At 33.6% G+C, this 24,760-nt stretch overlaps 1 protein-coding gene across 7 annotated transcripts in view; it reads left to right on the top strand.

Annotated features, from left to right (window-relative positions):
* The window catches only part of SEMA3A (semaphorin 3A), a 553,763-nt gene extending 529,373 nt beyond the window's left edge, over nt 1–24,390 (top strand). For all 7 annotated transcript variants that reach the window (XM_034964343.3, XM_063606267.1, XM_063606269.1 and 4 more), the window contains 4 exons: nt 2,177–2,334; nt 6,468–6,532; nt 20,283–20,425; nt 21,813–24,390. In XM_034964343.3, the coding sequence (XP_034820234.1) occupies nt 2,177–2,334; nt 6,468–6,532; nt 20,283–20,425; nt 21,813–22,268 (822 nt within the window). In that variant the 3' untranslated portion in view covers nt 22,269–24,390. The remainder of the gene's footprint in view (nt 1–2,176; nt 2,335–6,467; nt 6,533–20,282; nt 20,426–21,812) is intronic.
* Nucleotides 24,391–24,760: the final 370 nt, after the last annotated feature.

The following is a 24,760-nucleotide window of genomic DNA, read 5'->3' as shown; positions in this document are numbered from 1 at the left end:
AAAATTATGGTAAAATGAACATGACTGATTTATAGTTACTTTTGGCATTTTATCACAGTTCAGGTTTTCATCATAATAATTTCAGCTGCTATATTTTGGTTTGCTATTCTTTCCACATACTATTTCTCTGTTTCTCCCCTAAAGGAATATGACATAATTAGATACTGTTATTTAGGTAATAACACTTTTCCTACTTAAATGTCATATTCTAAAAAAAATCTATAAATATACATTTTGCTCATGCTTCTTAGAAGTTATTGGCGAAACATAGAGATCTTGATTGTAGGACTAACTTGATGAGTAGCTTTTCAAAATAGTTGCAAACACAATGTATGGATTGACACATCCATATATTGAAATTGCTTACATTCAATAGTGTCTAAGTTCATTTTAAAAAAGGAGTCTGTGAAAGAAAAAGAAAGAAAGAAGAGAAAGAAAAGAAAGAAAGAAAAAGAAAAGAAAAGAGAAAGAGAGAGAAAGGGGGAAGGAAAGCTTAACAATACTTAATCTATTTTTCCCAAAGAATTTAACCATCATTTCTTAATTTGTCCTGGTTTATAGCAAAATTCAATACTATAATAAAAGTTGAATATAGCAAAAAATTGAGCACTTAGTAATATATGCTATAATTTCATTTTTTCCATTTAGTGAAATGGAATAATAAGATTAATGAAGATAATTGTTTCCACAATGGTTTAGATTTTATTGTATTACATTTCCCCTTATTTATTTGCTTGTAATAAGGTATAAGTTAGTTGGTGAGATTTAAGCAGAGAACTATTTTCTATGTAAACACTCCTTATAACCTTAATATTTTCTTAGATTCTCATAGGTACTTCAGTCTGCATTCAATTTATCTGGTTATTTATACATGCAGTTTATACATGAAAGCCTTTGGAAATGCAATTTCATTTATATTCATTGTTAACTATTAGAAAATGTGTAGTATTAAAAAAGCATATCATTGTTCAGAGACTGACTTTTCTAAAACTCATTTTTTATTTATATACTAGAGAAACTAAAATACACTTTTGATGTCTTTTCAATGTATGAAAACATTACATGTTTCAGTATTTATGTAAGTTTTACTTAAGGCTTACTATAATTATTGAATCCTCTAGTGCAAGAAAAGAGAGCTATGGTGCCAATAACAGTAAATGTGGAGAAATTGCAAAATAATTTTATTTCATTTTGTGTTTAAATAAATTTGCAGCTAATATGCTACATTGGCTCAACTTTGTTAAAGGCATTTTAAAAGTTGTACTGAAATCCTGAATTATTAGAAATTTTTTTTAATCTTCCATATTCTGGGTCTTTCAATAACACCAATTTCATTGAGAATAAATGCATTGTAGAATGTTTATCTGAATGCATACTTTAAAGACCTGTTAAACATGCTCATTTTAATAAGGAAGTTAATTCTTAGAAAAATTATATGAATAGCTCAAGATCACACAGGATGTTAATGGGCAGCGAGACCTAGAATCCAGGTATCTTCATGCTCAACCCTATGCTTTTTCCACAACACTTCAGCTTTTGGTTTGGCAGACTGCACCAGAGTGTACTTAGTGCCTCTTTTCAAAGATGTTTTGAAGGGTAGTAATTTAGTAGTCTTTTAAAAAGTAATCTTCCTGGAGGTAGTGCAAGGGTAAGACAGTTCTTGGTGTTGAGCCCAAAGTTTTTTCAAATGTAAGCACCAAAATTTTGCCCCTTCCCGTATCATAGGAAAGGGCACACTCCATCACAGGCAATACAGTAGGGTACTGAGAAGTCAGAAGCAATGGTTCCTGCCTCTGGCCAATCTGGAACACATGGTAATAAAGACATTTTGGTATATGAGTATTATAAACAGTAAAGGTAAAAAAGCAAACTTGCAAAGAACAAAACTTGTAGCTTTGCACATTACATTGGTTGTTGTATTACTGTCTTCATCTTCCCTTTGTTTTACACTTAATAAAAGACACTTGTTTCAGTCAAATATTTAGAACTTGCTCTTGCTCCATTTTAAACTGCCATCTTGTCTAGAAGGCCTTTAAAGAAATTATCAATAAAGAGATGATTTTTTAAACCCTTAATTTATCTCTGAGAAGTTATATATAAATAAACTCTTTTTTAAGAGAAAAGGAGATTTAAAAGACAAGATAGTTTTTGTCACAGCAGTAAACTCTTTCCACAGCAACAACTATATATTGGTTCAACGGCTGGGGTTGCCCAGCTCCCTTTACACCGGTGTGATATTTACGGGAAAGCGTGTGCTGAGTGTTGCCTCGCCCGAGACCCTTACTGTGCTTGGGATGGTTCCGCATGTTCTCGCTATTTTCCCACTGCAAAGAGGTAGGAAAAATATTCAAAATAAATGAAATGTTTGCTAGTTATCCTATCTGATTCCAAGTTTGAAATAGCTTTCTTCAAATAAGTGCATCAACTTTTTCTAATGAATAAAAAGATTTGGGAGCAGATGGAGGGGATTGTTCTGTTTTGTTTTTTCTCTTCTCTTCAAATAGTTAAAACAATCAGAAAAAAAGTCACAGAGAAAGTCATAAACAGAATCTAGACTGAGTCTTGTCCCTTTAGACCAAAATACTCTGTTTTCCAAACATGTTCTTCTATTTCTATCCAGCAACATTCTGTCTCATTTTTAAACTTTAATAAGGCAATTTATGTCTCTGGATGAACAGAAAATGATCAGAGAAAGGAATTTATTTTCCTTTAGAGTCTTAGGTAGTTCACAGGGGCCTAATTATAAAAAGTCCAGAAGAATTTATTTCTAGTTTTGAAAATGTTACATTTTAATATGTGATATATGTAATTTTGATTAACATCACAAAATATGTCTATTTGTTTCAAGAAAATTTAAGTGTTATTATATTATTATAGCATCACCTTGCATTTGCAGTGTTTGAACTTGAAACATAAAACCATGTAGTAAAATATCTATCTGTGCATATGCAATATATATGTATATGTGTATATCTATATGTATATGTGTATATATGTATATGTGTGTGTGTGTGTATATATATATATATTTTTTTTTTTTTGAGATGGAGTCTCACTCTGTCATCAGGCTGGAGTGCAGTGGCACAATCTTGGCTCACTGCAACCTCTGCCTCCCAGGTTCAAGCGATTCTCCTGTCTCACCCTCCCGAGTAGCTGGGACTACAGGCGTGCACCACCATGCCCAGCTAATTTTTGTATTTTTAGTAGACACAGGGTTTCACCATGTTGGCCAGGATGGTCTCGATCTCCTAACCTTGTGATCCTCCTGCCTTGGCCTTTGAGAGGGATTACAGGGATTACAGTCGTGTGCCACTGTGCCCAGCATATATATACATATATATCTCTTAAACATACTCTTGATGATACTTAAAAGTATTTTTTTGGACATGCTTGAATAAAAGTTGCTAAGATAACTCTTTCTTCATTTGACAAAATAGCCCTTTCAAAAACATATCCTTTACTACTCACTGAAGGATGTCTTTCTCTTTCAATATTTAGCAGGGTTTAGGAAATGAGAATGGTGGATGAAATTAACATACAGTATCTCGTTAATATGAGCCCAAAGATTAACAGCATGTATATCAACCTATTGAAATATAAAATGGAACCAGCTTTATGAAACCTCTGCATTTTAGAAGCAATATAATTTGATTTCTTTATTGTTTATTATAGCTATTTTTTTCAAAGAAGCTATGAATGTAGATTTTCATAGCTAATGAGGTATGTCCTACAACATTTGTATCAGTTTGAATATTTGGTAAAATATTTGAGCAAAGAAATGGCCCTAATGCCTACTTAAATCTCTTGATTACACACTTTAGATAACATTGACTGAGTGTAAAATCATCTACAATTTAGTCTGTTATATAAGTAGTCCAAAGGATTAAAACAGTATCCTGTTAATAATATTAAATGTATATGCAGTATTATATCATATAAGAAATACAATTATTAAACCTTCAACATTCAGAATTGAGGTAACATGTTCGTATTACTTTTATATAACCATTCATTTTGTTGAAATTTCAAATTTAAAATAAAACTTATTGTGGAGATAATGTCTGTTCATTAAAGAAACCGTAGGTAATTTAAGGAATAGCAATATGCAGTCTTTACAGCAGTAACATTAAATTTTTTAAGATTAAAAGTTAATGCTTCTCAAAAACATTTAACTCTAGGTGGCTATTATCTTACTTTAAAATGTGGAATTCAGCCCGACGCCATGGCTCACACCTGTAATCCCAGCACTTTGGGAGGCCAAGGCAGGTGGCTCACGATGTCAAGAGTTTGAGACCAGCCTGGCCAGCATGGTGAAACCCCATCTCTACTAAAAATACAACAATTAGCCATGTGTGGTGGCGGACGCCTGTAATCCCAGCTATTTGGGAGGCTGAGGCAGAAGAATTGCTTGAACCCAGGAGGCAGAGGTTGCACTGAGCTGAGATTGCATCACTGCACTCCAGCCTGGGTGACAAAGCAAGACTCTGTCTCGAAAAAAAAAAAAAAAAAAAAAAAGTGGAATTCGTGTTTGAACTAAAATGAGTATTATTTCTTCTTCATGTGAAAGTTTATAATATTACCTAATTTAGTAATAATCTATTTGAATTTTAAGCTCTTCTTAATAAGGAAAGAGATAAAAAGAAAATCATCAACACATCTATAATAAGTTAAAACCTGTATGTTATTACATATTTGAAAAGTATTAATTGTATACCTACAATTCAAGATTGAAGGAATTTTCATTAGCATATTTTTGTTATGCCTTACAGATTTTACTTAATCCAATTTCATGAGTGACACGCTGTCTTTAAAAAGGATGTTTAGAAGCCTCATGATTTATATATTCTTTGTGATGGCATTTTTCAAAAGCTTAAATGGCAGTGAAAAATGCCTTCCCAAATGCTTTGTAGTTCATGTTTCACAAGTTCTCTTGTTGGCTCAATTTTGAAATGTGCAACATCTGTTTGATAGTTTCACTAATTCTACAAATAGAAATCTATAAATACTTTAGAATTCTAAATTTATGAATACAGTAACAAATTCCATATTTGCAATTCTCAACGGCCTTTGTGAGAGTTCTTTTTAGGGATGGTAACTAATTTTGCAGCAAGACAATACCCATTAAAATAGCAGCAGCAAACAGTTGGGCAAGTGTCCCCCAATCTTTTCCAGTCTGTTACACATAGCCAGTCTCCATTTTTAGCCTCTTCCTGGAACTTCACATCTTTGTTGCACCACAGTGACTACAGCCTACTTCCTCCTTCCCAGGCAACCATTAGCAAAATGTAGAAAAAGGATACCCACAACGTGCTGCAGCTCACATGTGATCTGGGGGTAGAATGTAGAAGAAATCGTTTGATTTTTATAAGCAAACTTTGCTTTTCTCTTAAATGTAAGTTCGTTTATTCTCTCTCTCATTCCTCTGACAAGAGGAGGCCTTGCCCGTAAGTTCAACATTTATTGTTGCTTTTATTCACTTCACCGGTAAATTGGTTTGCAATCATAGCCGTATGATCATAAAATAAATTGTTTTAAAAAAGAACAGGTTGATATGGCCAGGCGCAGTGGCTCACGCTGTAATCCCAGCACTTTGGGAGGCCGAGGAAGGCGGATCACAAGGTCAGGAGATCGAGACCATCCTGGCTAACACGGTGAAGTCCCGTCTTTATTAAAAATACAAAAAATTAGCTGGGCATGATGGCGGTTACCTGTAGTCCCGGCTACTCAGGAGGCTGAGGCAGGAGAATGGCATGAACCCGGGAGGCGGAGCTTGCAGTGAGCCGAGATCGCACCACTGCACTTCAGCCTGGGCGACAGAGCGAGATTCTGTCTCAAAAAGAAAAAAGAAAAAAAAAAAAAAAGGATAGGTTGATATAATAACCAAGAAAAGAAATTTTAAAACTAGCTTAAAAATAGAATTTCTAGTCTTAATATTATAAAATTTAGCAAAAGTCTATTTAAAGAATTATGTATAAGCATTTAGAGAAAGAGAACATTCATGTGAATTATAATTTTCAAGCTTATTCCTTCATTAATAATCAGAAAAAAAGTTTAATACCCTTTATTGAAAAAAATGGATTATTATTTTAAATTTTGTGCTTTTTCCACAGAAGTTAGGCCTTGAGTTTCTAGACATTAGATTGTTACTGACTGACATCTGGTAGTGAAAAAGCCATGAATTCTCTGTTATCACTATTTTAAAGACTTTTAACATGTTGTTAGTACATTTGGATCTTGTTTCCCATTTTGATCATCTTGGAGACTGCTCTTACAGGTATAATGAACTGTTTTTTAAAAAAATCTTTTAGTTGGATGTAGATTCATCTGTTCCTGTAAGTTACTAGAGTCTAATATATATATATATATATATATATATATATATATTTTATTTCTCTTCATTCTTATCACAAATTCCTAGAAGGGAAAAATAAGGATACAATAACACCTTTTAAATGTAATTGTTTCAGACGCACAAGACGACAAGATATAAGAAATGGAGACCCACTGACTCACTGTTCAGACTTACACCATGGTAAGTCACATTTTTCATCTTTCAACCTGCTAAGACCAGGCTAAAATCATAATAATGCATATTCATGCATATGCATGCAATGTATGCATCTCTCTCAGAATACTTAAAGAAATGCAGCCGAAGAGAAATAAAATCTTACAGAAAGAAAATCCTAAAGAACACAAGGCACTGAATTATGTTTTATTATCATAAATTATGTTTTATTATGATGATAAATTCAAAATTTTAGATGCTTACAAGGTTTAAAGCTCAACTTTCTTATATTAACAAAAAGAAGCCATGTTTAAGTACTTCATTTTGTATATAGTAGCAACCTGAGATGAGTAGGGAATGGAAATGTACATTAAAATATACCAAAGTAAAAACTACAGTCTTAAAATATGCCTTAAAATGATTCATTTATATGCTCATGATATAAACCTAATATATCATTATTGGGTATCCTAGTCAAGCAGAAGATAATGTGGATATCTTTACACTGAATTACTAGTAGGGTATTCCCTTACACTGGGCATTTTGTACCAAATTCATTTTTTGCTTCCTAAAAGATGTCAAAGCCTATTTAATGTGAAAGTTGCTTAGTAAATGCAGAAACATCAACCAACCTTCACTTAAAATGGAGTAAAATTGTAGTGATGCCCCACTTTCCATAATTGAAACATTATGCCATATTACTATGGAAATAATAATGAGGTTATGCTTCCCTCTGCTGGGGGAACTTATCAATGACAATACTGCTAATGAACATAGTTAAAAATGGCTGAAATGTACAATGTAAACATTGTCACTTAACATAATTATTCTATTAATTTTTTTGATGCCATTTATTCTAAAAGTAGTTAATATTTATCAGTTGACTTTTCTTTGGTTTACTAATTTTATGTGTGGAATATTCATGTTTATGGATTTTAATAAAACATTACCACACATAGAACCCCAGCATACATTCCAAAACTTACTTTCTAAAATTCAGATCCCCCTTTGGCATAAGCTGGATGGGCTGGTATTTGATTTACGAATGCTCACGGGATTGTTTGGGGAATCCTACTACCAGGAGACGGGTAACCATGAATAAAGCCAGTGTTTCGGAACCACTTTGATTGCAAATTTTCTCACCAGGGACTTTCCTATCTGTGATTATCTTTACTATAAATGAGAAGGAGACCACAAAACTGGAGTAAATGTTATGACTGTCCCTGCATTAGTATGGTGCATTTATTGAACACTCTCCTTAAATTTTTTCAAATAGCATATTTCAATCAAATCCTAAAATATTTGCTAATCTTTCATTAATCTGTTTCATGGAAAAATACTGAATTATGATCAGCACCATTCCAGCAATGTAGTATTTTGAAATATTAATTCATTATACTAAATAATCTGTTTGCCTATATGTGGAGAGTTAATGATAATTACTGGAAGTAAAAGAATCAGGAGAATGTAACTGAACCAATCAGACTTTAATCTCCATATCAAAATGAAACATTATTTTGCTCGTTGTATATTTATAGGTTTATATCAGTACAACATTATGAGTATTGTAGATAACAAATACTTGTTGAATGACTGAATGACCTAAAAATTTCAAGTTATAATCTAGATACGTGTCTTATTACTTTTGTTTTTCAGTGAGATTTGAACTAATAGCACTTATTGATTTTTGTAAAAAATACCTTATGCCATACATTGTTATTATCAACACCATTATATTCAAAAATAAGATCTCTCTTAGGAAACATCATTATGAATTAATCAATTGACTAATATATATTGATTATATGCCATCATGTGTAGGACACTATGCTGTGTTTTGAAAATTTTTAGAGATTATATGCATATATAATCTTAATGGCATATTCATTTGTTTAGTGATCCCTTTATAGATTCAGTTAGAATTTCAAAATTATATTCATTCTAGAGTTATGAGTGTAAATATATATGGGGAAAAACTGACCAAAGGAATTTTTATGAAAAGTAAGACTGTGGATACATAAATATTGTTAACCATTGAATGACTGGGGTTTGGAGAGTGTTTCAGATATTAAAGATGTGTTTTGATAAAATTAGAGTGGTTAAAGACTATTAAAATTTGGCATATAGAATGGCTTAGCCATAAGAAGTAAGAAATAAAGTGAGTGTAAATAAATTTATCTCCTGATTCTTACGTCAGATGCACACTGGAGAGAGAAGAGAAAGTGCTACTGTTCAGTGTTACAGGGTCTTTTGGGGGAGGGTTGTGGTAAACAACTCTAGATGTTTGTGATATCTGAGAGGAAAGGGTAAACTAGCCCAGCAAGCCCTGCAGCAATAAAATATTCCTTTTTGAATGCCTCTTTTCCCCTTGTCTGCTTGTTTTGATAATGACCACACATAAACCATATACACCATAGATTACACTAAATTTCAAATATTTGGAAACTAAGGTAGGCATTCCCATTTGGCCATGCTGAGTCTTACCATTAGGAATCAGTGATTATTTTGGAATAGTTGACGTCAGTATTTGAAAGTAAAATGGGCAAAAACCTGGAGCCCAGCCTTACTAAATCATGTATGTTGTCTTGCTAATATTAATTCTCACATTGAATAAAATATATGTGCTCATGTGGAAGCATAAAAATATGAGATGTTTTCACAGAAAGCTGGTAAGCAACATGAAGCCAAATTATACACTTCAGGATGATCAGTTCCAGCTGTAATGGTAAACATATTCTGTAACACTCTATAGTTTACACATCCAGAGGTTTTAATAGAGAGACTATATACAGAATAACTCAGAATTAAGGTGGAAGAAATTTCACTTTAGATGAAACATTTAACACTCACTTGGCACTCTGCTCCCTTATATGTAAAGTGGCTCGAGTGGTGAACTAGGCCAGGTGAAACAGAAAAATCCAGCTACACCTCCTCTTGATCCCAGGATACTCTCCTCTGTCGCCGGTGGCTGGTCACCTAGGGGAGATTTTAGTATCAAATCTTAATATATGTGTGCTGGCAACTCTTGTCTTCCCACTTACACCTCATACAGGAAACTAAAGAGGAAGCTCAGGTTGTTTCCAATCTGTTCCCTTCCGTAAAATAATTGCTGTGTACAAAATTGGAGCTCATCTGACTTTGTACTCAAGAAAATGACTGACGAAGGCAATTTACCTATAAACCACTTCCCATTTTCTTTCTCACTAAGAATGGGCCATATTATGTTTACATGTCCAGAAAGGAAAAAAAAAAAAACGACACCATCAGTACTAATTTTTTTTAACTGTACCATCATGTTAGGTTTCTGAATCTTTGAAATATTTTATATCCTATCTTCTAGTTGAATGCCATCATTGAATTTCACTTTCTAATAGTTTTGCATGCATGCATTACCTTCCTGGCACCTCACAGTAATATGTCCACAGAATCCAATCTTCTTAATTATCTCCACAACTGTCCATCTCAATTTATATCTTGATTGGCATCAGAATCATTCCAAAATTTTATAAAATGTCTTTGGCAATGCCATCTTTATGATCTGTAGAACTGTAAATTTAGTATTTTGTAGCAGTGCTATTATAGTCTGTGCCTTAGCCTCTTCCAGTGATGAATCTGAGCATTTAGCCCCAAGAGGAGTCTCAATATTTGATAGATGAGCATGATGTCAGCCCTAAAAATAATCCCTACCTTTAATAAATTATCAAATTTCATCAAGTCTCAGATGACATAATATAAAATACACCATTCTTTTATGTACTTTTAAGAAAAAAAAAACTGCTGAAGATGGTCAGTCTACTAGATGATCCCAGTATCAAACTGGGACACCAAATGACTCAGGACTAGACTAAAGGAGAAATAAACTCTTATTCAGATGATAACAGCAAGGAAAATTGTCTGTTTCAATCATAATCATGTCTGGTTAGAAAGAGATTAAAAAATACTCCTTGAACTACAAGGTGGTATTTATGAAGATTTACTTTCTGAATTCACACGAACAGAATGGACCCAAATTTCAGACAGAGACTTTAATTTAAAGAGGTATCATATCAGTAGGATCCCACATATCTGGCAGAAGTAAGAAAGAATTTCTCCTAGAAAAAAGCAACTTCAACTCAGATCAAGAACAATTGTAAGACACATTCTGATATCAGAGATATTAAAGTATAAAGAAGTGTGCGTCTTCGAATCAAATACTTGCAGTATTAACTTCTATGATTTTTACAAACCCTTTTTGAATATTTTCACTGGAGATAATCAGTCATCATGACACTTGTCTTCTGCTTAGGAAAAACGTCTAATTATTCATATTATGTGTGCAAGGCAAATGCACAGATAACATGAATAAGAAGAGGTTTGAAATAGCTTGTGTATCATTATTCTCCATTGAAGTCTTTAAGTATGTCATCAGAGATCACCTGTTCATACACCTACAATTTAACTGTTACAAACTAAGATTTTTTAAAAGCTTGCTGCATTTTTTATTCCAAAAGTTATAAGGATCACATACCATTAAAATACAGGATGGTATTTTCATTATTGTTTATGGAAGGTTTCTGCTTCAGCAAATGGGTGTTTTCCATCTCCCATCATATCTCTTGGGGAAAAGTAAATGAAACATTAAAGTCCATGTTTCCTGATTTTTTAAAGTAAACATTCCTATGGTAATTTTGCTCTGGCATAGAGATTATTTGTGCTTTCTTTTGTAATGCATTTGCTATAAAATCATGAAAATAAAACATACCAGATGTTCAATATAAACTAAATATTACAGTAGATATCTTCATATTGGTATTGCTTTTTAAGTAAATGAGTTTCAGCCTGCCCTATACGAAGCATATTACCCATGACATCACAAGACATCAAGTACAGTGTTCAGTGTAACTATTCAAGTGGCTTCAAAGTTAACTTTGAAGCCACACAGCAAATTTTATTATCATATTTCAAATTAATCATCTCTGAAAGTAAGATACTGGTGACTCTACTCCAAAAAATATTTATGAATAATAAAATTAAAATATATTGGCCCTATGACTGTTTAACCATTTGTATATATAGTCATACCTATATCTATGTATATGTATGTGTGTATATATATGTGTGTGTGTATATATATACATCCATACACATATATACACATATATAGACACACACGTATATATGTACACACACACACAGACTAGCCAATTTTAAGTTCAAATCTTCAGGAATCTATGGATTCAGGAAAGATTAGAAACTACTTAAACTGTAAAATTCTAAATGCTATATCCTGGTTAATAATTACTTCCCAGCACCAAAGACATCTTAATTTAGGGCATAAAACAAAGTAGTTTAAAATTAAAATTTTAGCCAGGTGAAAAATTACAAGTTTAAATTTTCTTTAAGGTTTCATTGTATTTTTACTTGGCAAGCTACATCCACTAACTTCATATTTATTGGTCCTATTTCTAGTAAATGGGTTAAGCACACATGCATATTCTTAACTACACATTCATGCATTCATTTGTTGGTACATGCACACATACATGCCTGCAAACACACGTTGAATATTTACATAGAATCTAATTGGTGAAAATGTCATACTAGACATTGGGAAGACATTGTACTAGGCATTACCTCAAAAAGTAAACAAAATCATTGTTATATACTTCAGTATATACTGTAGACTTTTATTTGCACTACAATATATGATATTATTAAATAGTTTGTTAGGTTTGTTTCTTTTTTGACGGAGTTTCGCTCTTATTGCCCAAGCTGGAGTGCAATAGCACAATCTCTGCAAAATGCAACCTCTGCCTCCCGGGTTCAGGCAATTCTTCTGCCTCAGCCTCCCAAGTAGCTGGGATTACAGGCATGCACTACCATGCCCAGCTAATTTTGTATTTTTCTTTTTTTAGTAGAGATGGAGTTTCATCACGTTGGTCAGGCTGGTCTTGAACTCCTGACCTCAGGTGATCCACCCTCCTCAGCCTCCCAAAGTGCTGGGGTTACAGGCGTGAAACACCACGCCTGCCTGTTAGCCATCTTAATGCTCAGCTTCAAAATATGCATGAATGTTAAGAATGAATGAATTTTTTTGTTTTCATTTTACAAATTTTTAAATAGTTTATGTATTTTCAAGAGATATTTACTCATCTTTGAAATGTTTTCCAGCCACTGGAAGTTAAATTAGTCTTTTCTACTGATAGAGCATCTATTGTATTTCTGCAGAAAATCATTTAGAGTCCAATGAGAAAAATCTAAGTAATGCTGTTTACACTTTAAGTTAGGCATTGCTACGGTATTCTGTGTTACCAAGGGTTTATGGGCAACATTTCCTTTCCTCCTATTCTTGACCTTTGACACTGAGTATTATTGAGAGAAATACTAAAATTATAATGAAAACCACTGGAATTTTATTTCTCTTTATGTGGTACAGCAACTAACTGTATTTGCTAAATAACCTAAATAAATATGTAAAATAATTGGCATTCATTTACCCATCTCCTAAATTGTGTTTTAGTTTTACATTTATTATTTGCAAATTAAACTTACAATAAAGTAGAACATCAAAATCGATAACAAATCAAAATTGAATGAATATGGTTCACAACCTCATCCATCTCTGTCTTCTCTACATAACATCAAATTTCCTAAGATGGTTGCATTATTAATATTTCAATCTTGTGAGACATTTATGGGGTTAAAATGGAGAGTGAATAAATAGAAAGCTGAAATGTGATGCCTTCTGTTTCTGCTATATTGGAAGAGAATCAAATGCCAAATAAGGCCTTTAGCAACATGATATTTCTGGTCAAATGATGGATATCATGACTTTTTTGTTGTTACAAAAGGAAGCAATTTATTTAACTATTTTCTTTCCTCCCATTCTTTCTGGTTTATTAGCTTCATTTCATTTCCATAAATTATCCCACTAAAAGAGGAAATGATTAATTGAAGATTGCTTCCTTAAAAACATTATTTCTTGTCATTAACAGCTGCAACATATTGAAACATTGTGTTATCCAAACACACTGTGGTGCTTTTAAAATAATTTTAATGTTTTGTTGCTCTCAATTATTTTGTTCTCACCATTCAGATGGTTGAACCCGTGGGGAATCATTATGCCAATTTAACAAGGGTACCCTTCTTTTCTACACGCAATTTTCAGGACAAAAGTTTGTATGCAAAACAGTTGCTTTCTAAGTGTGAAATTTATTTAGAAATGATTTAAAATGAGATTGCTTTCTTTCTGGAAGCCCACAAAATTATCTATTACATGACATCCTTTAGTGATATAGGTATCCTTGGAGATGTGAGAAGATACTCATATGACTTCTCAGTTCTCTTTCTCTTATTATTCCCTATTTGGAATTTTTGATTTTGGAGTAGACATGATTAGTCATCATTATCTCCCACCCTCTCTCAAGTCAATTTTTAAAACATTATTAAACTTAACAAATTTAGAATATTTGAAATGCTTACATCCTCCAGCAGTTCAATAAAGTATTCCATCATAATCAGGGTTATAAACTCTATTTCCTTTTTGATTGATTAAACTTTTATTCATTTCTTTTATATAATTATGATAACTCTATGTCTTGAGGATGTCAAAGTTACATGAGATTTCAGGTTTTAAATTCAATGTGTTACCTGGATTTGCCATTTAGCAAACATCAGCTAAGCGTTTACGATTACCATTCTGCCAGGATTATGAATACACAGTGTGGTGGGCCAGGGGAATAAACCAGATTAAAAATAATTGTAACAAACATAACTACACATACTCTAAGGAGATAACTAAAAAGAGATTTTTTTTTGGCAATATAGAAGAGGAAATATTTCTTTGATGGTTGTAGGGGAGTAGGATTCACATTTAGGAGTGTAATTTGTCTTCATTTGGATTCTCAATAAAGGATTTTAAGATTTAATTAGCAGTTGAATCTATCATAATAGCAATAATAATGATGTCACCTGACATGTTTATGACTATTGCTGTGCCCAGATATTGTGCTAAGATTTTTGTACACGTATATTTTAAGAACAACAATAGAAAGGGTTATAAAAGACTGGTGCAGTGGCTCATGCCTGTAATCCCAGCACCTTGGGAGGCTGAGGCAGGCGGATCACCTGAGATCAGGAGTTTGAGACCAGCCTGGCCAACATGGTAAAACCCTATCTCTACTAAAAATATAAAAATTAGCCAGCTGTGGTGGCAGGCACCTGTAATCCCAGCTACTCTGGAGGCTGAGGCAGGAGAATTGTTTGAACCTGGGAGGCGGAGGTTGCAGTGAGCCGAGATCGTGCCACTGCACTCCAGCCTGGGTGAGAGAGTGAGACTCTTTCTCCAAAAAAAAAAAAAAAAAAAAAAGGAAAGAAAAGAAAACAAAGAAAAAAAAGGGTTATAAAAATATTTCACTGTCTAAAATTGCTAAATGACCTATCTAATATATAAAAGATGAGTTGCAATTGTTTGGTAAAAATAAAGATAAGATAAAAATAAAAACAATGTCACACACATAGAGCAAGAAGACTGAGAGAAAACAAAGACAGACATGCGGCAAGAATATTTACCAAGAAGTTATAAGGGTAAGACATACGTTTGTCTAACTGCTTTTTTTCAGTCAATATAGATGCAAGTATGATCACAAAGTCCATTTCAAAATAAAAGAATCTGTTGTTCACAAGAATCTCAATAATTTCTAGAAAGTAAAACCAGAAAGAAAAATTTCCGAAAAGTAAACATAAACACTGCAATGCAATCAATATCATATCAAAAATATTGTGACATCAATACAGTGAATAAGGGAGAATTGACAAAGATCTCACTCAGCATAGGGTGGGAACACCCTGCCAAAACCAATTTAATAAAATCAATTGTCCGATGTGATTAACATGGTGTGTTCCTTGTAAACTGCTCTCAGATCAACTGGTTTAATCCAGAAAAAGATTTTATATCACTCTTATCCTCAATATATAAGATTTCATATCTTTCAGAAAATATGTACTCACCAATATTTCCTTAGTTGAGTTTTTGTTTATATTGGGTAACCATGAATTAAATATTATACTCTCTGAAAAGTACCTAGAGTAGAGCTATACTGTGCTGCCATTTATATGTACGGCTGTTTGCTTTAATAAAGAATCAAATTGATAGCATGCAGTAGGGGGACTATAGCAAATAATAAAGTAGTATATATTTCAAAATAGCTAGAGGATTTTACATGTCACCACAAAGAAATGATAAATGTTTAAAGTGATGGATAAGGTAATTACCCTGATTTGATCATTATACAATGTATACATGTATTGAAATATCACACTGTACCCTATAAATATGTACATATATTATGTGCCAATTATAAACAAAACAAAATTTTTAAAATTGATAGTTTTTTGGTTTTTTGTTTGTTTGTTTGTTTTGAGACTGAGTCTTGCTCTGTCACCCAGGCTGGAGTGCAATGGGTCGATCTTGGCTCGCTGCAACCTCCGCTTCCCGGGTTCAAGCGCTTCTCCTGCCTCAGCCTCCAGAGTAGATGGAATTGGAGGTACCCGCCATTATGCCCCGCTAATTTTTTGTATTTTTGTAGAAATGGGGTTTCACCATGTTGGCCAGGCTGGTCTTGAACCCTAGACCTCAAGTGATCCGTCCTCCTCGGCCTTCCAAAGTGCTGGGATTACAGGCGTGAGCCACCATGCCCGGCAAAATTGACAGTATGTTTGACATCCCAAGAAAAAGTGAAGAACTTAATAAGGTTATAAGATAGGAACCGAAATATTATTTCTGTTCGTACTTTTTTCTGGAGCTGGAGAAAGAAGGGGGCTGGAGGGAGATAGAACACATTGTTAATGGATTTCTAATGTTTCCTATATTGTACAAAATTTATGCAAGTGGTTGCGGTAGAGCACTCAGGAAATGGAAAGGATATTTATTGAATGCCTTCTAATTATTATTTTAAAATATTGATTAGGTATCTGTTTATAAGATGTCAGGTTAGGGGAAATTAACAGAAAATTTTTTACTTCTGAACACCCAAATAGATGGGTGCTTGGCTGAGGCCATTTTAAATAAAAGTTCTGTTCCTAAGTCAGAAGCTGTTGATGGTAGAAACATCCTGTGGCAGAAGACTTAATAGAAATAACTGTATCCAATAAAAATTTACTTTCGGCCGGGCGCGGTGGCTCATGCCTGTAATCCCAGCACTTTGGGAGGCCGAGGTGGGCAAATCACCTGAGGTCGGGAGTTCAAGACCAGCCTGACCAACATGGAGAAACCCCGTCTCTACTAAAAATACAAAATTAGCTGGGCGTGGTGGCGCATGCCTGTAATCCCAGCTACTAGGGAGTCCGAGGCAGGAGAATCGCTTGAACCCGGGAGGCGGAGGTTGCCGTGAGCCGAGATCACGCCATTGCACTCCAGCCTGGGCAACAATAGGGAAACTCCGTCTCAAAAAAAAGAAAAAAAAATTACTTTTAATAATTATTGCTGATCGCAACAGAACCTAACAAAATATAAAATAGGAGAATCTTAAAGAAATACAATAGTATCGCTGTATCTTGATCGTGATTGATAGTTAACATGACAGGGCTTTTAGCCTCACTGGTCACTAGCTGGATGATTCTGTTTCTTTTTGTTGGACAAAAAGGGGAAAGAAAGGGTAAACTTGGGAAATAATGAGACTGTGAGGTACTGGCAAGAGTAGTTATCAAAGCAAACTTAATAAGGGCACCAAGCTCATAAACCAAATTAACCTATTGTGGTTCTTGCCTTATTTAGGTGAGAAAGTACCTGAATATCAGAATGTTTCTTGAAGAGAGTGAAATATTAGTATATTAAACTAAAAACAATTTGTTATCATAATTGCTAAATCAAACACCATCTTATAGTCTATAAGTCTATAAGACTATAGTCTATAGTCTAGATTCCACTATGAAGAAGTAGCAGATCAAATGAAATAATTTTTTAATATAAGAATATTTTCTATTGAAAGAACTATTTTTACATGTTTTCTGGTACATTGGAAAAAGCTTGCCACTACCAGAGGATGTCTTGAAGAGGAAATGAAAACTGAGCAGTTACCTAGAACTACAAGAAAGATTACCAGAAAATTATCTCTGTGAACTAACTAGAATGATTAAATTAGTTAGAAAGAAGACAACTAAGTGATTTTTTTTTAATGTACCCATTGGTGGCCGGGCGCGGTGGCTCACACCTGTAATCCCAGCACTTTGGGAGGCTGAGGTGGGCGGATCACGAGGTCAGGAGATCGAGACCATCCTGGCTAACACGTTGAAACCCTGCCTCTATTAAAAATACAAAAAACTAGCTGGGCGTGGTGGCAGGCACCTGTAATCCCAGCTACTTGGGAGGCTGAGGCAGGAGAATGGCATGAACCCGGGAGGCGGAGCTTGCAGTGAGCCAAGATAGCACCACTGAACTCCAGCCTGGGAGACAGAGTAAGACTCCGTCTCAAAAAAAAAAAAAAAAAAATATATATATATATATATGCACCCATTGGTGTTACATTGGTATTGAAACACTTTTATTTTCTATTATACTAGTTACATGGCTCCTCTTATCTGAGTCAATTAATGTATTGAAGGATTTATATGAAGTTCTATCTTTGAGAGTAGTAATTTGTACCATAGTTTTCTTTAGTAGCTTTAGCAGATTATGCAAGAGACAAGTCAGTTGAAATTATAAATTTCTACCTGGGAAAATAGACCTAGGAGACATGGCTGTTGAGAAAGGAGATGCTGGCAGATCACTGGGTTGTTTGTTTCTAAATCCAGTGGATTTTTCTATATTTTGATGTCATATATATTATAATTCATTCATATATAGAGATTGAATGAAAGGTCTTCTCCTAAAAGTATTTCTTAATAAAAAAAGTTTAAACGGGCCAGACGCGGTGGCTCATGCCTGTAATCCCAGCACTTTGGGAGGCCGAGGCGGGCGGATCAGGAGGTCAGGAGATCGAGACCATCCTGGCTAAAATGGCGAAACCCCGTCTCTACTAAAAATACAAAAAAAAAAAAAAAAAAAAAAAAAATACAAAAAAATTTAAAACACAGAACAGTTAGAAAAAAAAGTATTCAATGTAAATAGCATTAACTTCTGTGACAATGCGTTCTAATTATTCAGGTAGCTCCTGAATTACAGATTTTCCAGCCCCTGTTGGCCATAGCAATTAAATTCACCTGTATCCCAGGAAGCAGCTATCTTACAAACGAGTATAGCAACATGTTCCATATGCATTCAATTCAAGACGCACTAATAATCTCAGAGGGGAAAAAAAACAGCCTATACAATATAGATATTGGCACATGAAGATATGCATGTCCAATTTTTTTTTTTTTAAATGTGACTTGGAATCAGTTAAATATTCTTTCTTTACATTGCAATCATTTCTGATTTATTTTCCTATTTCCAGGGCATTGATCTTTTCAATAAGAGACAGATAATTCCCAATATTGGAAGAGTTTTGTTTCACACCTAGGGCATTTGAGAAACAGGCACTGAGGTTGACACCTCTGTAGACAGCAATTGAAGGTAGAAGGTGGAATGAAGTAGGTAGGGTATGATGAGAGTAGGAGATGATAGACACAGGCCTTGTACAGGGATTGTATGGGAGTAGCATTTTTGAAGGCTTTAAACCTAGTGAGAGCAAATCATCAGCTATGACAGTCAAAGGTATTCAGTTGATTATGACAAGAGTAAAACTGTCAAAGTGATGACAAAAAAGGGGGAAACATTTTTTAAATTAAAAATCTAGCTGAGTTTTGAAGTAGAGAGCAAAAATTTTTCATCTGTCTACACTGTCAGCTTTCTGTGCATGTAAAACATATTTATTATTTTCTAAATTAATTTAATGAGTTTCAGATTGTACAGGATGTCATAATGGAAACAGGATTATGCAAGATAAGAAGGAGTTTTGTTCTCTAAATGAGTTTTACCTAGACTCCCTGTGTTGTACTTTTGATCTGAGCTGTGTTTCATTTACCACATTGGAGGAGGTTACATAAAGGGTAAAATAATAGAAACTTAATCAGGAAACAGGTTTTCTTTTTGCTGCATTTTATTATGTACTTTTGCCTTATTCCATAGCCTAATTCCTGAAAATAATAAAAGATGTGTCATTTTAAAATAAGAACAATTGAAACCACATTGCATTATAACTATGCATCTGTTTTTCAAAGCCATCCCTAACTTTTCACACCAATTGATCTTCAGAACAAACTTGTAGATTATTTAGGAATTATTGGTGGATAGTATAAACTTCCTGCACTCTACCTTCTGTAAAATGCTAGATAAATATTAGTTGGCAAATTTAATTTTACAGATAAAAAATAAACAGGCAAAATAATTTCTCTGAAATACATCATTGTTTCCAAACACTTATTCCAATAACTTTTTGTGTTACAGAATAATACAAACTGGCCCTATTAGTCCAAGCACGGAGTTTTGCAGTGAAAATAATTTCCTGTAGAGTATTTATCATGACATATAAAGACGTATAGTTATGCTACACACATGACTGATTTTGTAAATGTAATGCCATTTTCTGGTAGACAAATCTCCGTCTATGTTTTATATAACCCACACCAAAATGATTAGTCGATTTAGGTAGGCATTTGGGCTCTGAAGCCTTACATCATTGACATTTCTGTCATCCGCAATCAGTGTGAAACAACTTCCAACTTGGCAATAACTTGTCTCCTGAATTTCCAAATAAAAACTTTGGAAAGTTGAAATTACTTCTCTAATATTTTCTCATTTCATTTTCTCATCACTGGCCAGATAATCACCATGGCCACAGCCCTGAAGAGAGAATCATCTATGGTGTAGAGAATAGTAGCACATTTTTGGAATGCAGTCCGAAGTCGCAGAGAGCGCTTGTCTATTGGCAATTCCAGAGGCGAAATGAAGAGCGAAAAGAAGAGGTACAGGAATGAAACTGACTGGATCATTTATATCTAAGATATACTGTTAAGTAATCCTTGTATTTTTCACTTGAGGAAAGAAAAAGCACTGAGAATGCTTATCCTCTTCTGAACCAATTAATCGCTCATTCGTTAAACAAGTGTTTAGTGCAGACTGATGACGTGACAGACTTTGTACTATGAATTAGAGAAACAAAGGTAACCTGGTAAGAGTTTCTGCCCCAGAAGCAGTTTGGGGATACATATTAGACTTCCCTTATTTCTTACTGTGTTTATCTACAAAGAAATTGTGTTATTTATATTTGTGCACAAATAAAAAAAAACCTCCTACTAATTTTAAATTTTGTTCAATTAATTATATTATCAAAATCTGTTTTTCTTTATCCATTACCTTCCTCCTTAAATGGGGAAGGGAGGTTGGGAAAAGATAGTAGTAGATGCAGGGTGATGGATTTAAGGCTGCACTATAAGCTCTGATATCAACTATTGATGCAGGATGATGAGGCAGATCTCCCTGCTCATTTGATCCATTTATAACTCCATAAGAGTAAAGAATTGTATACAGAAAATCTTAGCACTACAAGCCTTTAAAACTTTTTAACAGCCTTAAATAAGCATAAACAGATTATTGAGTTGATTAATAAAATGTATTATATGCAGACGATTTTACAAACATAATATGATATTAAAGGTAAAAACTCTTCCATTATCTTTTGACATTTTAATCAGTCTTAAAACTATCATAAATGCAAGATTTATCCCATCATAAAATGCAAGATTGATTTCATGCATTACCAGGTGAGGCTTTTTGAGACCTCTATCGTAAACTGTATTCAAAATAAAAGTGAGGTTACAAATATTCAAAAATACAGTCTCATATATATTCCCATTCAAGACCAACTAAATGAAATAAATAATTAGTAAGCATGAAATTTTCTGCTTGTTCAACTTCTATTTATTTTAAATTTCATTTTTGGAAATCTTATTATAAATTCATTCTAATGCCCCATATCTTTCTAGTATCATCGTTCTGTAGTTCTAATTTCAATATTTAATGTTAACTTTATCCTATATTTATATACCTACTTTCAAATGTATAAAGTATCTTTGCTCTTTCCTCCAGTTACCGTGAATATTTTAAATTATTATAAGAAATTCTATTAAAACAGTAATATAACCAATACTTTCCAATACATCTTAAAAACAATTGACAGATATTATAATTCTCCTAATGGGAAAATGCTATCACTTCTCTTAAATTAAAATTTTTATTAACTGTTAAAATGTGCCTCAACACATAATCTAAAGTTTTACAGACACAGAGTTTCAGAGCTTCTATTTCTTTTAAATATGTATATTTTACACTGCCTTTTTTTTAACCTGCTAGATCAGAGTGGATGATCATATCATCAGGACAGATCAAGGCCTTCTGCTGCGTAGTCTACAACAGAAGGATTCAGGCAATTACCTCTGCCATGCGGTGGAACATGGGTTCATACAAACTCTTCTTAAGGTAACCCTGGAAGTCATTGACACAGAGCATTTGGAAGAACTTCTTCATAAAGATGATGATGGAGATGGCTCTAAGACCAAAGAAATGTCCAATAGCATGACACCTAGCCAGAAGGTCTGGTACAGAGACTTCATGCAGCTCATCAACCACCCCAATCTCAACACGATGGATGAGTTCTGTGAACAAGTTTGGAAAAGGGACCGAAAACAACGTCGGCAAAGGCCAGGACATACCCCAGGGAATAGTAACAAATGGAAGCACTTACAAGAAAATAAGAAAGGTAGAAACAGGAGGACCCACGAATTTGAGAGGGCACCCAGGAGTGTCTGAGCTGCATTACCTCTAGAAACCTCAAACAAGTAGAAACTTGCCTAGACAATAACTGGAAAAAAAATGCAATATACATGAACTTTTTTCATGGCATTATGTGGATGTTTACAATGGTGGGAAATTCAGCTGAGTTCCACCAATTATAAATTAAATCCATGAGTAACTTTCCTAATAGGCTTTTTTTCCTAATACCACCACCTAACAGAGAACACAGGTGAATGCAGATGTTCACTTTAGCAGACTTAATGTTTCCTATGAGATTTCACTGTACAGGTTTGTCTTTCTTCTTTGCCTGAGAAATAAAAATGTCATTTGCCATATTGCCATCTAAAGGAGAAAAACTGCATCAGCAAAGCCATTGTATTGAACTAAAAGTTTAAAATGAACTGCACGGATTTACTAAGCTGATGAATATTCCAAAACGTGGTTGGATTCAAGGATATATTTTGTCTACCGGCCCTCATGTTTGTATGTACCTGAGGAGTAAAATGAGTAAAATGATACTGAATGAAATGTTCTGTGGAAATATTAAAAAAAAAAGAAAACATAAGCCATCCATCATCCAGAAGAAAAATGGAATATACTGATCTACTACTGATGTCTTCTTTCAGCTTTGATCTAAAGATGTATTTTATTAAAACTATAATTTAAATGTACCATGAAAAATATGCAGTAAAAATTAGTTGTTTTCTAAGCTAGAGTAGGATTTGTCTTACAATTATTGTGCTATGTAGTTTTTGTTTTAAAAATTCCAATGGTGTGCTGCTTTCTTTGGACATTTTATTTTCAATTCTATAAGAGGGATAGATGACATTGTTCTAGAAACACATATACATCATTAAGAGTGAATCTCTAAAACCAGGATATAAATTATGCTTTATTTCTCTGAGAAAATCAAACAAATGGAAGCTGTTCACACCTCCCCTTCTTTAAGCGTTATCTAAATTAATTTTTACTTGCATAATGTTCTTAGCAAAAAAACCCAGAACATTTAAGCAGGAAAAACGGAAGAAACAAATTGATTTTTAAGTGCATTTTACTATAATGAATCAATGAATGGAAAAGGAACTGCATATTTCATGAAAATAATAAGCATTGTCTTAATATACTGTTAATAGAAAATGTGTCTTAATTCTGTGCTTGAATCCCTGCATGATATTTGAGACTAAGATCTCTCTTATGATTCTACTAAGAATTATATCTGTGTCACTTAATTTTTTTAAAAGAGAGAGATCAATAACTATTCAGAGCAACATGTTAAAGGCAAAGTTTCCAATCATTTACATCTGTATCAGGTGCCTCTTACCTTTCCTTATTTAAGACAATTATTTGTACAAGAAACACATGACTCTTTTCATGTCAATGGGAGGGACTTTTCTACAAAGTATTTTCCAGGATGCAACCCACATTTAAACAATGTAAAACTCTTTGTTTCCTGCAACAACTTACAAAATAAGGTAAAAGACTAAAATTCAAGATTTGCTTCCTTCATTGTCCTAAGACGATTCGTTGAGAATCACTGACTTTGAGATATTTAAAACTTTCAGCATTATACTGTGGTTTCTTTTGCACTGCACTCACCTATTCAGGACTCCTCCCCCAGGTTCCTCATCATGCACAAAAATGCAAAGAAAACATCTTATTAGTAATTAATGAAGCAACATTGAAATTCTAACTCTAGCTGTCTTTGGATTCTAATTAACTCAGCATCAATTTCTCACCTCAGACTACAGTGAATTTTTATTTCCTATCAGCTGAAATATTTCACAGATGGAAGCTCATGTTTCAGTTTTAATGATTGCCTTGAATAAACAAGTTGTTGCCACTTGTTTCAAACAAAAGCCTAAAAATAATCTACATTCAATTTTAGGCTCCATTGACTAATATGGTGTTGCTTTTGGAAGTACTGTATATCCTCAAATGGAAGCCGAATTGTTAAATTATTTGAAGGACACACCACTGTACAGAAAGTAGTGTTTCAAATATAAATCGAAGAACAAAGAGTGCTCCAAAAAATAGGTCATTCTTTTATTTTCATAAAGTATCTAAACTGTACTAACATTCAGTGTTGTGTTTCATTCTAAATTTGCAGCTGAAATAAATTTATTTGCAATACCAGAAATATCTTATTATTCATCCTCAGAAATAAAGGATTTGAAGGGATAGAGATTATATGATAAATTTATAGAAGACTTTCAGAATTTGAATGCATTTTGTTTAGTGTTATGAAATGACAATAGAAAAAAGTCTCGACTTCAATTAAAAGTTACACAAACAAACAAATCTATAGGCATGTCTTTATATACCATCAGGTCTAAGTTTTCAAAGAAAATTGTAGATATAACTTGCAGATAACTCATTACAGTCATAATCTCTGCCCATGTGTATTGAGGGGGGCAGTTTGCACGAAAAAGAATTATTGGCCCATTTAATAATTCAGCTTTAAATAGACTTTGTCATATGCATGAATCATCAGAGATGAAACTGTTTGA

The sequence above is a fragment of the Pan paniscus genome, chromosome 6 (assembly GCF_029289425.2).
Source record: "Pan paniscus chromosome 6, NHGRI_mPanPan1-v2.0_pri, whole genome shotgun sequence".
Lineage (NCBI taxonomy): Eukaryota > Metazoa > Chordata > Mammalia > Primates > Hominidae > Pan > Pan paniscus.
This window is presented reverse-complemented; position numbering and strand designations above follow the sequence as displayed.